The 16,875-nt window shown below is 47.3% G+C and overlaps 1 protein-coding gene across 3 annotated transcripts in view; it reads left to right on the top strand.

The window, feature by feature from the left end:
* The window catches only part of AK5 (adenylate kinase 5), a 238,674-nt gene that overhangs the window by 219,137 nt on the left and 2,662 nt on the right, over positions 1 to 16,875 (top strand). For all 3 annotated transcript variants that reach the window (XM_078072887.1, XM_078072886.1, XM_078072885.1), the window contains one exon: positions 2,693 to 2,881. In XM_078072887.1, the coding sequence (XP_077929013.1) occupies positions 2,693 to 2,881 (189 nt within the window). The remainder of the gene's footprint in view (positions 1 to 2,692; positions 2,882 to 16,875) is intronic.

Here is a 16,875-nt window from a genome sequence, read left to right as displayed (position 1 = left end):
AAGCCTTAGCTACTGAAACGTTTGCTTGCAGGATGCCAACCGCCCCTGCAGGACCCTCCTGCTCTAATACCCAACAGCTCTAATACCCAAAGCCTATGAAGAACCCAACTCTGCTGTGGCAGAATTCCAGGGATACCAGCAGGGTGATGCTGGGGGCAGGGATGTGTCCCCAAGTCTCTGTGAGTCATTCCGACAAGGGCAGAGTGCTCTTCCAGTCACGTGGTGTTAATGGTAAACCACAGTCTCATGAAAAAGAGGCAGAGCTGGGACACAGGGAACTACTTCGGAGGACTTTCTGAAGATAGATATAGATCATAGTGCTTTGGAAAATGATTAAATAGTATTTCATTCAAACATTTCAGAAACTTTTAGGTACTAAAACCATTAGTGGTACAGGCCGCTTCCAAATGGAATGACGGCTCCACAGCGTTTTATGTAGGAAGGGAGCGTGGGAGGAGGGTCCGGTCAAACCCCACTGTCTTGGAAATGGCTTGGTAGAGCAGCTTTTCAAACTATTATTTTGTGAAGAATTGGCCTGGAGATTTTCTTAAAGTGAGAGACTGATTCAGCGGGGTCAGGGATGGTGCCTGGGACCGCCTTTCTCACTCGCTGCCAAGTGATGCCTGTGCCACTGGTCTGTGGGCCACGCTTGGGGAATCCGTGCGGAAGCCAAAACTACCCCTCAGTTCTGCGCTCATTTTGACGCCAGCTCCAGCTCAGCTACCCATTTTCTCTGTTTGCCCCTGAATGAGTCCCGGAATTACCTTTCCTGTCTTCAGGAGTGGCCCCAAAACTCCCACAATTAGAAAAATCACGTTGTCTTCTCATGCAGACCCCACCGGAAGCTGCTCCAGGGAGCCTAACTCTAACCGAACCCCAGGCTGCCTCCCAAGCTCGCCCTCTGCTGGTAGACACGAGTCATTTCCCTCTACACCCAGCCTTTCATGCTGCTCAAACGCTCATTTTTGTTTTCCAGTTAATACAGGCAGAAAAGGTGCATGACATAGTCCAGAGGTTTCACTCTTCTAGATTTTGGAGCGTTTTCTCACCCTGTTCCTTCAAGTACATCCTGTAGAGGGGGTAGATAAATGTTTGATCAACCCTTACTAGCAACTTACTGTTCCGTGGTGCCTAAAAGTCCTCCTCCCCCCCAATTTTGTTCCCATCCCTCCCAGGCACTTTCCAGAGTGGGGCGGCAAGCCTTCATTTACTCACAGCCTGACCACTGCAAGATGACGAGAGGGAGCAAGTTTCTTGGTGGTTGTGGGAGGGGAGGCGACACAGACACAGAGACATTAGGAGCCAAAGAACGTTTCAGAGAAAGATTGGGAGATTCCTGCTGCTGATCGTATCATCATTTATTCACTGAAACATTTCTTAATCACCTACCTACCGTCTGCAAGACTTGGGACCAGGAGTCAAGCATTCATAACCCTGCACAAAGAGATTGTAGCCTAATAGGAGAAATAAGCCTAATAGCTAACACTTATTAAGTATCATATGCCAAACATCATACTTACATTATTTAATTTTACTTACTCCTTACAGCAATCTGTAATCATCCTCATTGTACAAATGAGAAAATGAGGGGCACCGACTGGCTCAGTCGGTAGAGCATGTGACTCAGTTTCAGGGTCGTGAGTTCAAGCCCCACATTGGGCGTGAAGCCTACTTTAAAAAAAAAAAAAAGAAAGGAAAGGAAATTGGGGTGCGGAGAAGTTGAGTGATACTTTCAGTTAATGATGGAGTCAGATAGCTTAAAATTACAATTTGTTATTTTCTCTAATGGGGCTCTGGGGTTCGATGGGCTTGGCTGGCTGGTTCTCACGTGAGGTCCTTTGTACAGTTGACTTTGTACAGTCAGATAGTGGCTAAGGCGAGGGTACATGTCTGGCGCCAGGGCTGGGATGTCTAAAACAGCCAAGAGCTAGCCAGGCATCTCTGTTTGCACGGCCTCTCTGAGTGGCGAGCCTGGGCTTCCTCACAGCTTAGCGGTCAGAATAGTTGGACATCTTAGATGATAGTTGATCAGGCCCAAACTGCAAAATTTCTCATGATCTAAAAGCATACGGCCTCATTTCCATTATATTCCCTTGGTCCAAGTGGTTACGGATCAGCTCAGTTTCGAGGAGGTAGAGTTCTGGGCTCTGTGTCTCAGTGGAGGAAGAGCTTCAAGTACACCAAGGCAAGGAACTGATGAAGACCACCTTAGAGAACGTCACCACACCTTCAGCAGCCTGACTCCAACCTTTGTGCCTTCAACCCTTACGCTCCGCTGACCCCGCATCAAACAGACACAGGCACCCCGTGCTCCTAGTGGTCGCATGGGATAGAACCGGATACAAAGAAGGAAGTTAGCTCTGCCTCAGTAGGTCAGGGAAGGCTTCCCAGAGGAAACACCCATACGCACACACACACAGATGTCCCCTCAGTATGGAGGACAGATTGTGACTGCAGTAGGTAGCATACTATATGATCCCTACATTTTGTGAGGTGACAAAAGCTGAGGGCAAGAGACAGCTCTGAGGCTGCACATGGAAAACAGGAGCCATGAAGTCCAGTCTCAACTCGGCCACAGTGTGGTTGGGGGACCTGGAGAGGAACCAGAAGGCCAGGAAAGGAAAGAACTAGAGGTCTTTCCAGAATATCACAGAGTGGAATTTCTGACCATGTTGTGCTCCCCCACCCCCAGGTTGGAGACCCAAACTTGGTGATCTGTATGGACTGCTCAGCAGACACCATGACTAATCGCCTTCTCCAGCGGAGCCAGAACAGCCCTTGCGCGGAAGACGCCGCCGCCATCGCCAAGCGCCTTGAAACCTACTACCGAGCGTCCATCCCTGCGATTGCCTACTATGAGACAAAAACACAGCTACGTAAGGTGAAACATCTCGCTCCCCTCCTCCAAAATGAGCTAGTTACCTTTTCTTTTTCTTTTTTTTTTTTTTTTTTTTTGAGAAAAAAACTGGGAAATTTTGGTCAAGGGTTCTGGGAATTAGAGCTACATACAGCTGCACAGTTTCACCTTTGTATAAATCAAAATTAAATATCTGTCATCATGCAGACCACAAAAAGTTGGTCACAGAGTTTTCACAGATGCCCTTATAGTTGCTAAAAACAACTCTTTTTTCCAAAATAGAGGGAGGAAGGGCGGGGGGCAGGAGCGGGGGGAGACATGGACGAGACATAGGTTCTGCCTTCTAGACCTCAGCTGAACAGGATGACCCAAAAGGTCTCTTCTAGGTCTAAGATTCAGTGACTTTGAATTTCTAGACTTTTACACAGGTCATAATTGGCACTTGGATTTCTTACGGTAACTGTTACTGAGAAAAGCAGCAGACAGGGCCGGAAGAGCAGGTAGTTTGGTGCCACAGTGAAGAGACTGTGGGGAAATGGGTCGCGTCAACCTAACAATCACAAGTGATAATCCCTGGTGAATCACCATTTATTTCATGAATTTGGGAAAACTACCCAGTCCCCCTCCATCCACTCATCTAATAAGCATGTATGAAGCCCCTCCTGTGGGCTATCCATTGCCCTAGTGGTTTAGATATGGATCGTAGATACAGTTCTTGCCTCCTAGAGCTTCAAGGTTTAGTAGGGGCGATAGACAAGCCTCTGATCACAGTATGGGGACAACGTGAGCACAGAGCGAGTTCCAGCGGCCCTTTAACCAGTCTGAGGGGAAAGGAAAAGCATCGAGGAAGGTCACCGGAGGACAACTAAGCTAAGCCTCAAAGAGGGAGTGATGGGAGGGGAGCAGGGCACCCCACACAGAAGAAGCCCCAAGTGAAAAAGGTCAGGCGGAACAGGGAACTCGGCTTGGCTAGGACATAAGGTGCCAAGGAAAAGAGGGACAAGAGATGCGGATGGAGAGGGAAGCATGGACCAGATCAAGATGAACCTTATGCAGAACCAAGTAACTGTCCTGTGGTGGATGGGAGGGGGGCAGACACAGTCAGGAGTTAAGACAGAACGCTCAGTCCATCCGCCTTGCGGAGGATGGATCCGAGAAGGCAAGGCTAGGAGACCACTCCCAGGGAGGCTGGGTGCCAAAGCACAGTAGAGAGCGCGAACCCCTACTTTCTGCTGGTCACAGGAAGTTCAGAGGAGGCATCAATTAGTAAATAACCAACTTGTCTCTGAGGCAGCTACATCATCCGTTCCTTGGCAGAAACCACTGATAATGAATTCTCATCTTCTACACCTGTTTATAGTCCATTTTCCAGAATCCTAAGAACTTAGCCCTGGGTGTAGAGGTCTGAAAGGTGTCCTTTGATTTAATGCAGGGATGTCAAATATGGGGCATGAGAGCCCCCATCCCCCACTTCCCTTCCGTGGCAGACATTGCTGACCACTCGTTCCGGGGCCCTCGGAGTGCTTGTCAACACAGCACTCCCGGCGGCTCCTAGCAATTCATGGGACCTGATCTGCAAGAGGAAACCTACATGCTGTGCTCTGTGTAGCGTTTGGCTGCCACGTAAAACAAATGCTTACATTCAACACAAGCAAAAAAAGAAAGTACATTATATAAGAGCAGGGTCTTAAGAATTCAGGGTTGCAAAAGCCTTTACAAGATTAGTGATTTCTACCCTTTGTGCAGCCTGGAACACCTAACAAAATTGTCCAGATAGAAGAGAATTTCTTCCATTTTCGATTTGTAGAGGTGAAAAAAAAAATCGCTAAATCATTCAGAGTTTAACCACTTGCAGAGTCAGAAAATCCCTTTTTTCTCCCTCTGGTCTCATTCCAACCTAAGTTCTACACACTTCACAGGTGATTGGCACACGGATACAGGACCGAGTTCTCAGAAAAATCTGAGTCCTGGAATCCTCCTTAGAAATATCTAAGTTAGTGGAAAACAAAGTTTCCAGTTCCATTTGACTCATCTTGTCAGCTTTCCCTGCATTTTGAGATGCTGGCAGCTGGGTCCGTGGTGAGGTCACGTTCATGATCCGCTTAGCAAATATTTAAGATCGCTCCAGCCCTCACTCCAGAGCGGTGCGCCTCCAGCCCGCGGAACCCCCAGAGGGCCTCTCAGAGGAAGTGCCTCTGCCCAAAACCGGATGAATGCGCCCACTCCCCAACCTCGCCCAAGGACAGCAGGGGCCCTTGGAGTGCTGGGCGCAGGGAGGTGAGACTCGTTGCAGGTGCCCCCGTGGGGGTTGCCAGCAGCTGGGCCACAGAAGTGGGGAACTGGAGGAGAAGCAGGGGCAAGTAACAGGTTTGTTTTCCATGGGGGATGGGGAACGCCTCTGCGCTCCTGGGCTCCATCTTCTTGCAACAGCTTCATCTCCCCCCTCCCCGGATTCTCCGTGACAGTTTGTGGCTCGTCCCTGTGATGCTCCTTGGATGGTTAGCAACTCTTCCCCGCCTGGTTGGTTTATGGACCCTCGGGCAGGGCTGTGTACCATGCAAGTGGGCCCCTGGATCATTTCAGGAGTTTTCTTGAAACTAGGTAGGAGTGGTGCAGGCGCTCCAAGATGCAAGCAAATCAGCAGCTCGGTGAGATTTCCTCAGGGATTCGAGCTACATCGTGGTCCAGCCCAGAAGTAGACCGCCCTGCACCGGCGCTTCCTTCAGGCCTCAGGGTTGCCCAGGTACGCTGAGGATGAATCCGTCAGCTAACACCCCTGCCTAGGGACAGGCAGCCCTTTGGGCCCCCAGCTAGCCAAAAAAAAAAAAAAAAGTGCACTGAAATTTCAAACAAAGGTAACAAAAAAGCAAAGTGGAATTGACAGCCACTCTTTATGCCCTTATGATGCCAACATTATACAAAACAGAACTTCTGATAACGTAAACCGCAGGCTAGAGCCGAATGTGAGACAAATGATCCCCCCACTTCCCAGCCCTTTCCCTCCTCTCATTAAGGCAGCTTTGCTGGGCACCTGGGGAAGCGCTAGAACAGAACTTTACTCCACTCCTCTCCCCCTGTGCTGTGCTCGGGGCAGACATCCTTCTTCAGCTGCGCGCTGCCGTCTCACCCGGTCTGGACAGCTGCCTCCGAGATTTGCCCAAACGCAGCATGACAGCCACACCCACCTCGCTCGGACCGACCCCTAAAAGGAAGCTTTTTTCCTTCTGAGTGAGAGAAGTCATTATTTAAAAAAAAAAAAAACTGAAATGTAGCATTTCAGGGTAAAAAGCATAGTACCTGGCCAAAGACCCCTGGCGGAGAAAATACCGTCCTGGGCAGCAGGAAACCTGAGGCACGGTGGTGTGATGGAGCGCTGTGAATCTGGGTGAGGGATTTCACTGCCTAACCTCGCCCTTCTTCACCCTCAACTAAGATGGTTGGACAGAGTAGGACCTCCTGGAATCCTCCAGGTCTATCACTATGATTCTTGGGAATTGGGAAAATAAATAAATATATATATATATATATATATATATATATAATTTTCTAATCATAAAAGTAACACAGACTTATTTTAGACAATATAGCAAACTAGGCTCTTATGAAGTCTTTTTTTTTTTTTTAATTGATTTGACAGAGAGAGACATAGTGAGAGAGGGAACACAAGCAGGAGGAGTGGGAGAGGAAGAAGCAGGCTTCCCGCAGAGCAGGGAGCCCGATGTGGGGCTCGATCCCAGGACCCTGGGATCATGACCTGAGCCAAAGGCAGACGCTTAACGACTGAGCCACCCAGGCGCCCCCTCTTATGAAGTCTTATCATCACTCAGAGGCACACATTCTGGAGTATTTCCTCCAAATCTTGTTGCTGTGAATTTTAAAAACATGACTGTAACCATAGGCATATTGACTGATTAGGGCTCCTCGGTTGTAGGTAAGAGGCACCAACTCCAGCTGGCCTAACCCAAAACACAAAACTTAATTATTAAGGTGATGCAACCCACAGCTGAAACCCAGCAGGCCCAGGCAGGCTGTGGGACCAGGTCCCTCTTGATTTGCACACATGCCTTCTTCTCTCACTCATCCAGATTTTTCCTTCTTTGGCCCAGAAGCCAGAATATGGCCACCCTGCAAATTCCACATCCACGTGTTACCACAACAGTTCCAAATTCCAGACAGAAATGTTCTGACTGGCCTTGCTTTGCTCAGGGTCTTCTCCGTGGTCCTGTCAACTCTGGCCAGGCAGATGGGGGTCACATGGGACTTTTTCATTTGTTCCGTGGATATTTTGTTGAGTGAGGACTATACATCAGATACTATTCTTGGTCCTGGGGACACAGAAATAAACACAATAGACTGAAAAATGTTAGACAAGAAAGTAAAATAATTGCTGATAGGATAATCTCTATGAATAAAACAAAACAGAATGAGTTGTTGGTGGGGGAAGGGAGGGCGTATTTTAGGTGGGTGTTTGGAAAGTGTCTGAAGGGGTAGCATTTGAATTAAAACCTGGCCCATATACACATGGCTGCCTGGGACTCTTCCCTGGGAATTGGGTGGGCGATAAGGAATTCCCAGGGGAGAAGGGCTTGTTGGGGGGGGAGGGGTTATCCCCCAGAAATAGCTACCTCAAGTGGCATAAGCAGAATTGTATAAATTAATATTTCAAGCTTCTTTTTGCCAAGTATAAACGTAACAACTTTTTTTTAAAAAAAAGACACAAACTAGAAAATGTAAGAGTATAGAGATAAGAATCTTCCACCCAAACCACTAATGAACAGTTTGGTGTATTTTCTTACATTTGTTTTTCTCCACCTGTTCCGTACTTTTTGCTCAGGGTGATAATCAGCCCCAAAACACCATAGATGAAAGGGGCTTGGTAACAGATGATAACTGTCCCTGGGTTATTTATTAGCCTTAATCAATTAAAAAAAAAAACAAAAACACCAAAAAAACAAAAAGAGAGGCCAATGACTCCGGAAACACGCGTTTCTCAGATGCAGGAAATCAAGTTCCTTGGCAACTCTCTCTGCCTTTGCAGAGGAGAAAGTTAGGGTTTTTGTTCCCCCATTCTTCTGCTGCAGTGTCCCAGCTTCATAAATAGTTTAGCCATTTTTAGTAAGTCCTGAAATAGAGCAACATCCATTGTTGTTCTGGGGAGTCATCCAACCTGGCAGGAGACTTCCTGTGAACTGAGGGAGAAAGAATGAGAAAGGCAGTCCCTGGCACCGGCTGGAAGGGAGGGGACGCAGAAGGCAGGGGAAGGTCAAACTTCACCCTTGACGACCCTTAGCTGACTGGATTCCGAAGTCCGGAGTCTAACACAAGTAAAGGAAAAGCCCGGATTACCTTTATACCTTGGATTCTCCGTACTTGAGGTCTTAATTTTGATTCTTCTTTCAGTTGGCTAAAATAACTCTTCAGTTCAGTTTTTCTGTGACTCTCGGACAATGTTGCTACAGGGGCTTTACACACAAATGACAGCTTCACTGGATATAACATTTAGGTCATAATATTTTTCTTTCTTTCTTTTTAAGATTTTATTTATTTATTTGAGAGAGAGCAAGGGTGAGAGAGAGCAGGAGCAGGGGGAGGGGCAGAGGCAGAGGGAGAAGCACCGCTGAGCAGGGAGCCCGATGCGGGGCTCGATCCCAGGACCCTGAGATCATGACCTGAGCAGAGGCACATGCTTAACGACTGAGCCACCCAGGTCCCCGGTCGTAATATTTTTCAATCAGCATTCAGAAAACATCGCTCCACTGTTCTCAAGCATTTAGTGTTGTGGAGGAAAAGGCAGAGAGACAGATTTGGAAGTCAACTTTTTTCAGCTGGTATCTTTAAATATATTGGGGTTTGGGTCTTTTTATTTTCCCCGTGTCATTCAGCACTTGTGTCCAGATTTCAGTCTGTCTTCATGCCCTGGCACTGGCACCTTTCTTGTTTAACTTGAGAGTTTTCTGTAATTATCCTCCGATTACTTTTGCTGTCCTTCTGTTCCTTGTCTCTCCTCAAAACTCCTCAAAAACCATGAAATTCTTAGATCTCTGTTCCTTCTATACCAGCTCTGTCCAAAAGAAATACAAATGTGACCCAATGTGTAATTTTAAGTTTCTCTAGCAACCACCTTTAAAAAAGCCAAAAGAAAACAGGTGACCCCGATCTGATCAAGGCTTGGCAACCCGGCGCGTATTTGACACGGACGGCCATCTCAGAGTGGCCACGCTCAGAGGCTCAAGACCAACATGCAGTAGGGACGTCTGCATTGGGGAGTGGGGCTCTCCATCTACAGCCCACTCCGTGACGTCACTTCTGTGCCCTGGACTTCCTAGGAAAAATCCCAACTCAGTTTTTCACACTATCAGTCCTGCTCCCGAGCTACCGACATTGAGCTTAATGCTCAGGTGCGTTTTCCGTTGGCCCCAACTCAGTCTTTTTTCTTCTCACGCCGCTGCCTTCTCACCACACCTGTTCTCATGCCGTGACTGTCTGCTCTCACGGCACAGCATCCACGGCTTCCTACCTACGGTCTAAACCGGCAACAGCATACATTCGTTGCCCCTCCTCTGTGTTTGTAGAGCCCTGTTTCTTTCCCCAGCTTCGTATTTGTCATGCTTTATTATACTGACTTCTCTACAAGTCTGCAGCTACCAAGAGAAAGTAAATTCTGTAGTGGGAAGCAGGATGTCTGTCTTGTTCGCAGCTTTTCCCCCGGGCACGATGCCTGGCACAAGAAAAAAAAAAGTGCTCGATAAATATTTATTGTTGAGTACTCAAAAAATTATATTTAAAACTTTTCTAGTTCCTCTAGGTTATGATTATCAGAGGTCTTCTTTCCTTCTGAGTCTCTGAGAATGTGTGCCCTTCGCCTGTTTCTAGAGTAGTTTTCCCCAGAAGCCTCAGTTTGTCTTAAGTTTACTCATCCCCTATTCTGGTGACCTATTGCTGTGTGACAAACCACTCCCAAGACGTAGTGGCATGAATCAGCAGCTGTTACCTGCTCCAGGGGTTTGGAGGAAGCACAGTGGCGATGGTGCCTCTCTGCTCCGTGGGGTTTGGGGCCTCGGCGGGGATGACTCCAGCAACGGGGGGCTAGCACGGTGGGGGCTGCTGTATCCACTACGGACACGGGTCCTCATTCATATGTCCGGAGCCTGAACGGGGCTGGCTTCGCTGAACTGTCCACCAGAGCACCTACACGTGGCCTCTCTGGAATGGCTTGCACTTGTCACAGCACCGTTCCTGGTTCCAAAGGTGCGGCCCCAGGGAGAGCCTCCAGTGAGTGAGTGTTCCGAAACACCAAGGCGGGAGCTGCGAGGCCTCTTCTGGCCAAGCCTGAGAAATCACACAGCATCCCTTCTACCTCATTCTACTGGTTATAAGAATGTCCCTAAGGCCAGCCCAGGTTCAAGGGGAAGGGGGTTCCATTTCATCTCTTGATGAGTGAGTAGCAGGGTGATATTCAGAAAAGTATGTGGGGTGGGAGATACTGTTTGAACTCTCTTTGGAAACTGTAATCTGCTACGTCCTTCAATTTGGGGGTGGATTGGAAGGGAATCTCCTGACCCACAAGACATGCAGGTGATCATAAATGTCACTTGATGTGTGCTTGAGGACCAGTGGCACTCAGGACTGGTCCTTTTGGATCTCATGCTGGAAGGCAGGCTGGGGTGCATCCGGAAAGCTCACACCTAACATGGGATTTCGGGGCTGAGACGTGCTGAGCGGGGACCACCATCAGCCTGAGATGCACTTGACCTGTGCCTCTTTCTGCTTCCCCTCCTGCACCAGATCAGTCCTTCTGGTTTGGGATGTGTTCCCCCCTCTCTCCTTAGTCGTTCTTTTGGTAATACGGTCTTAAATTAGATTTAGAAAAGGACGTCCTGGGGCCTCGAGAGAACAGCTCTTGCCTTTGAAAGTCATGGCCACATAGCAGAAGGATAGATGCCTGCTTTTCTGGTCATTTCTGCAGTCAGGAGCAGATTATGGAATGTAATTCCACTGGCAAGAGGTAGCAATCCAAGTTTTCAGAATTCCTGCGACCATTCACCTTTTTCTGGGTCTCCATGGGCATTTTAGTGGGAAACTGGGAGAGGCTGTGTCAACGGATGCTTGCCAGATCCCACGCCCCAGGAGGTGGGGAGCAGGGCGGGGGGCGAGCGTCTCTTCAGATTCTCTGAAGATCAAACAGGCTAGGGGAAAAAAGCATTAGCGGGTGATTCCGTGGTCCCAGCTGTGTTAAAATTGCCAAGTGTTCGTGTTGGTGGCTAGGTTTAGATTTATTTCAAAGGATTTTTTTAAATTACCAAAGTAATAAGTGCTTACTATAATAAGCAAAGAGTAAAAGTATCTACGTATGTACACATTATATATATGTATATATATAATAAAACAACTAGCAATGCTCCCTCCAGCCTTACTTCCCTCAAATAACCAGTGTGAACAGTTTACAGTGTATCTTTCCACCTCTCCTCCTCACCCTCTTCTTCCTCCTTCTTTCTCTGTCTCTTGTATCTCACATTCTCTTGCTCTTGCTCCCTCTCTGACCCCTGACCAATCTACTCTGTATAAACACCCCCCTCCCCCCCCATGGTAGAAGGTTCCGATTTCATGAAAATCCTACTATCCTGTACACATTTCTCTGAAACACCTGGCAGTCAGTACACATCACAATGATGTTTTCTTTTTAATAGCTATGAAATCCTCTCTAATATGGATATTCTATAGTTTCTTCAGGCATTTTGTTTCTAGTTTGTTTTGTCCACTACGAACAACTGGGCAGTCGATGGGAACACCCTTATTTAGGCTTTTGTGTCTCCTAGGAGAGATTGTTGAGCTGTTTTCAGCAGAGGCTTTTTTTAACCCATTTGCGTCCACTTGCCTTTCTCTCCCTGGCGCCGGAGAAGTTTTTTGAACCCAGAAAAGCTCTGGGATTTCCCAGTTCCCAACGGCTGGGCCACTCCTATCAATGCCCCTCGTTCAGCGGAGTTTGCACCTCAGTTCCGAGTGCGAGGCCTCCCCGGATTCAGGCTGGACCTGCCCAGGTTGAGTGCCACTAGCCACCCGGCTTTGGAGACAGCCCTCCCGCCTGCCGCCCAGTGAAAAGAAATGTGCACGAGGGGGCAGATGACTTCAAGGAGCCCTAAGGTTCTGTCCCTCTCACTTGACAAATGAGGCATAAATCTTCCATCTGTCTCTGACTTAGAAACTTTTTTTTTTAAGTTTTTATTTATTTGACAGAGAGAGACAGCACAAGCAGGGGGAGGGCAGGCAGAGGGAGAGGGAGAAGCAGGCTCCTCGCTGATCAGGGAGCCTGATGCGGGGCTCGATCCCAGGACCCTGGGACCATGACCTGAGCCGAAGGCAGACGCTAACGACTGAGCCAGCCAGGCGCCCCTAGATTGATTTTAATTAAGTAGTATTAAAGATTCAGTTCCTCGGTGCTAGCCACCTTTCAAGTGGCCCCTGTGGCTCCCACTTTGCATAACACAGTTCTAGACCATCCTAGAAAGTTCAACCTAAAAACTGCTGGTATTTTAAACAGGAAAATGATCAGGGAGGTCTTAGAATTTTTTTGATGTCTACGAAAAAGAGCTGTCATTCAAAGTTAAACTCCAGACAAAATTCGGAGGAAGAGGAAAAAAGAAGGAAAGATTTTAAACGTAACTTTCTAAATGGACAAACCGCGCTCAGACTTTGGGAAGTCCTGCGTGCAGAGAAGCCATTCATATGCAGATTATAAATAGTTCTTAAATTGTTGCTAATGCTTGTCTTTAAGGCTCTCTAGAGCAAAGGCCTCTGTAGCCCTCCTTCCTACGGCCTTGAGAATGAGGAGCACTATGTGGCCTGACCGGATATGCAAAATGGAGGGCTCCCCAGAAGCGTCGTTTACATCACCCTAACTTTTGAAGACTGCAGCGGACGCTGGGCCCCAGACAACGCGCAGGTGCTGCATATTAAGGGCTTTGCCGAGCCTCGTCTGGCAGTGAGGGGGGTCCCCGCGGTGGGGGGGCTCCGTCTGGCTCCACGGAGGATGAGACTAAAAGAGGAAGAAGGTGGCGCACACAACAATCATAAACCACTCCGTGGCAGCTTGGGTTTGTCCCAGAAGCCCCATGGCGCCAGGACATGAAAAACAAAACTAAAACTCAAGCAATGTTTGTAACAGCGTGGGAAAATTCAGGAGAAACGCAACTAGACCCGGGCAGTGTTTGAACCAGCCCAGTTTTATGGCTTGCAAATTCACAGAACTAGAGAGAATAGACAAAATGTGCATTTCCTAAGGCAGTGTAACTACTCTCCTAATTTAGGACATGTTCTGCTGACTACTGGGAAATATTATCACTGAGTGCTCTCCTTTGAGAAGTCAGGTGAAAACTCAGAGATTCGATCGTGTTTCCTGTTCACTTGCTCTTAGCTGTTTTTATAAAAAAAAAAAAAAAAAGTATTTTCTATACTGATCACTTACTGCAGGATTTTATATCAAGTCTCAGACCCAAAAAGATAGGTTCTTAAAGTCAAAAGTAAATCCACTTACCTAGGTTTCAATTAAATTAAATACATTAAAACCTCATACATTCTGACTCTGCCAAGTCAGACTTGGAGGTCTTTTGGGAAAAGGACGTCGTGAAGCTTACTTTAACTCTTCCTGGGAAAAGAAAGTTGCTATAAACTAATATAGCATAAGCACTGATGATGGAGCAAAACCTCGGAGGATGTCTTATTTTCAAGTCTGCACGATTGCTGAGGAAGTCCCCTCCACACAAAACAATCAAGATCCAGGATTCTTATCTGTTCGCTAAGGATGTTCAACACCAGCACCTTGTTAGCTGGTTTCAATGTGTTAAAGTTGTAAGCACTGAGAATAGTTCCTGTAACTTAAAATGCACTCAGTAAGTTGGCTCTTTCCCATTTCCTTTGAGCTAGAGTAATATATGAAAATATCAAAGTCACTTAACCGTTCTCTTAGAATATTCTCCATGTGGGAATTCGCTGAGCAGGGGGACCAGAGACCTGACCTATCTGCCACTAATATGGTCATGGACAGTGTAAACAATAAGGCACTTTACGGATCTAAACCTTCTCACCCACCCCCACTACATGGGAGGGAACCTGAGAGGGGGCCAGGGAAGTGAGTGAACACCCTTTCCCTCCTTCCAGGGTTTGATAAGGCAAGGGCGGGTTCCGCAGGGCAGAGGGCAGTGGCAGGTTTGCCAAAAAGGGATGTTAGGAGGGCAGACATTCATTCCAAGGCTTGCACATTCAGGTTAAAGATAATAAGGCATTATGGGGCAGTAAAAAGGAAAAGGAATGAAGTACTGATACCCACTAAACTATGGGCGAAACTTGAAAACATGGTGCTTAGTGGGGGAAAAAAAAAGTCACCAAAAAATACATTTACTGTGTGATTGCTTTTATAGAAAATGTCTGGCAACAGGCAAATCTCATCCTGAGCTATTTTTCCAGCCTCCTCTTCTCCTTCCCCCAACTCAAGCAGCATTTGCTGGATCCTCAACAAATGACCCACTGTTCCCTGAAAACTCCACGTGCTTTCAGATCCCTATCCCTTTGCACACGCTGGTCTCCCCACAGAGAAGGCTCTCCTTCTTCTTTATTATCTTCAAATGCAGATCTAGTCCTGTAGGCCCAGCTTGACTGTCAACACCCAACGAACAGTCCTGACGCCCACTGATGGGCACCTCACCACCATGAAGATGTCAACCGAGATTTGGAATAGCATAGAGTATCAGAGCTGGAACCAAACCTGGAGGTTACCATGTCTGACATCAGTCCCTTTACAGAACAGAGGAGGAAACTGAGGGCCCAAGGGGATGAACGGCTGGTCTGAGTCCTGAAGCCCACCGGAGATAGTACCGGGTTATCATCGCTCCTGATACAGTGCTCTTTGCTTCACACTCCAGCCCTCTTGCAATTTTTTGACTAGGCAAATATTTATCAACGACTTTTATGTACCTGTGATTGATTGTATCAATTCATACTTTAAAAACCCTGACATGTAACTCCCCATTATTATCATGAAACAGAATCTATAGGCTTCTTTATGGTCAGCAAAGGCTTACCGTTCCAGCTTCACTCCTTGCTGCCCCAACCAAATTCAACCATGCGGCCATTCTGAACTGGTGGATGTAATGTCACGTAGTCACAAGTGCAAGGACTTTGGAGTCCTTGCCACATACTTAGCTATACGACCTTGGGAAATTTAATTCATCTTTCAGAGCCTCAGTTTTGTCATGTGTGAAATGGGGATGACCATATCTGTCTTTCAAGATCCTTGTCAGAATTACCTGATTGTTTAAAAGCATGGAGGCTGGGGAGCAGGGAGTGGAATGAGGGAGCAAGTGAGGAGGGGAAGGACTGGAGGGAGGGAGGGAGAGAGTCAGGGAGAGGATGATGGAGGGCTTGAGAGAGGATGAGAGAGAGAGAAGAAGGGAGCTAGCAAGCATGGGCAGAAGTGGAAAAAAAAGTAATTAAAAATAAATAAAAGCACTTATGCTTCATTAATGGTGAAGTTTACCGTTTTAGATGATGACGACGACTTTCCTCAGGAAGTGTCCCTGCCCTCCCAACATCCTGGAAGGTGCTCTGTATCAGCCACTCCTGTACTCACCTCAAACCGTGTCAATTCCTGTTAATTCTTGGTCTCTGCCCTGGAGCTGGGAGCTCCTTGAGAGCAGGATCCTTTTGTCTTGTTCCGCTTGGTATCTCCAGCACATAATACATTGTTAGCACCCAGGAAATGTTGGTTGGTTGACAGGAAAAGGAAGGAGAGGAAAAGCAAGAGGCAAGGTGCTGTAAGGGACACAAACATGGCAAAGCCGAAGTCTCTGCCCCCAGGTGGAAAGCCTCTGACTCTCCTGTAAGAATCGGGTAGGACACATCTACTGGGGGAGGGGTGCTTACATTTTTTAAAATTTTAATGTTTTCCTTATTGTGAAATACATCATACACACGGTACTGCAAAAGCAGTGTGTATGGTTTGAAGAATTATAAAACGAACACCGTGTAATCACGACACGGGCCCAGAAGTCGGAGGGAACGGCAGCTCCCTGGGTCTCCCCAGGTCACCTCTTCCTTCCTCTCTCCAAGAAGTGGCCACTTTCCTGATGTTTATGATAATCATCTTCTTGCTTCTCTTTATGATTTACCACTCATGTATGGATCCCTAACCGACACAATTTAGCATTGCTTGTTCTTGAATTTTACATAACTTGAATCATACTGTATGCATATTCTTCCAAGACTTGCTTCCTTCTCTCACTGCAACGTTGGAGATTAGCCCCTGTTGCTGATTGTAGCTGTAGGGTTTTTTCCATCACTATACTGTTCCATCATGTGACTATGCCACCATTTATTTATCCATCTATTGCTGATGGACTTTTGCAGTTTTTCCAGTTTGGGGCTATTACAAACATCACTTCTATAAACATTGTTGTATCTATTTTCTGGGATATTTAAATGTGGTGGGGTTTTTTTTTAGCGGTGGGGGGGGCGGTGGGTTTGAGAATTTATTTTACCTTCAGGATCTGTGAAGTCCCTAGTGTTGTGAAATCGAAACTACTTTGCACAAAGAAGGTAGACAAGAGCGGAAGAAATCAGTGTTTTTCAGAGTGTGGTCCAAGATGACCCACAGCAAAATCATCTGGAGAATGTGTTAAATATGTGGATTAGATGGCCCAGCCCAACCCTAGCAAATGAAAACGTGTGGAGATAAAGCCTGAAAAAGTTGCATCTTAGCAGGCTCGCTGCCCACCCCTCTCACGAGTCTTAGGTGGGTCACCAGGCCTCCTCTTCCTGCTGTCCCAGGTGTGGTGGGACACTCCTCAGTGGCTGGGACAATGTTAGGAAATTTTGAGAGAGGAAGGGTACGTAGTAGTGCCTTCATGCCCAGGAATCAGCTCCCTCCCTGCTTCCTCTGGGACAGCCCCTTGCGGTGGTGTACCAACAACTTCCAAGGGGACCAGCTGCGGTCCCAGCTTTCCGCTTTCTTCTCTGCAGTCCCACCC

The sequence above is a fragment of the Halichoerus grypus genome, chromosome 5 (genome assembly GCF_964656455.1).
Source record: "Halichoerus grypus chromosome 5, mHalGry1.hap1.1, whole genome shotgun sequence".
Taxonomy (NCBI): Eukaryota; Metazoa; Chordata; class Mammalia; order Carnivora; family Phocidae; genus Halichoerus; species Halichoerus grypus.
The sequence above is the reverse complement of the archived record's forward strand: the minus strand, read 5'-3'. Positions and strand labels throughout refer to the sequence as shown.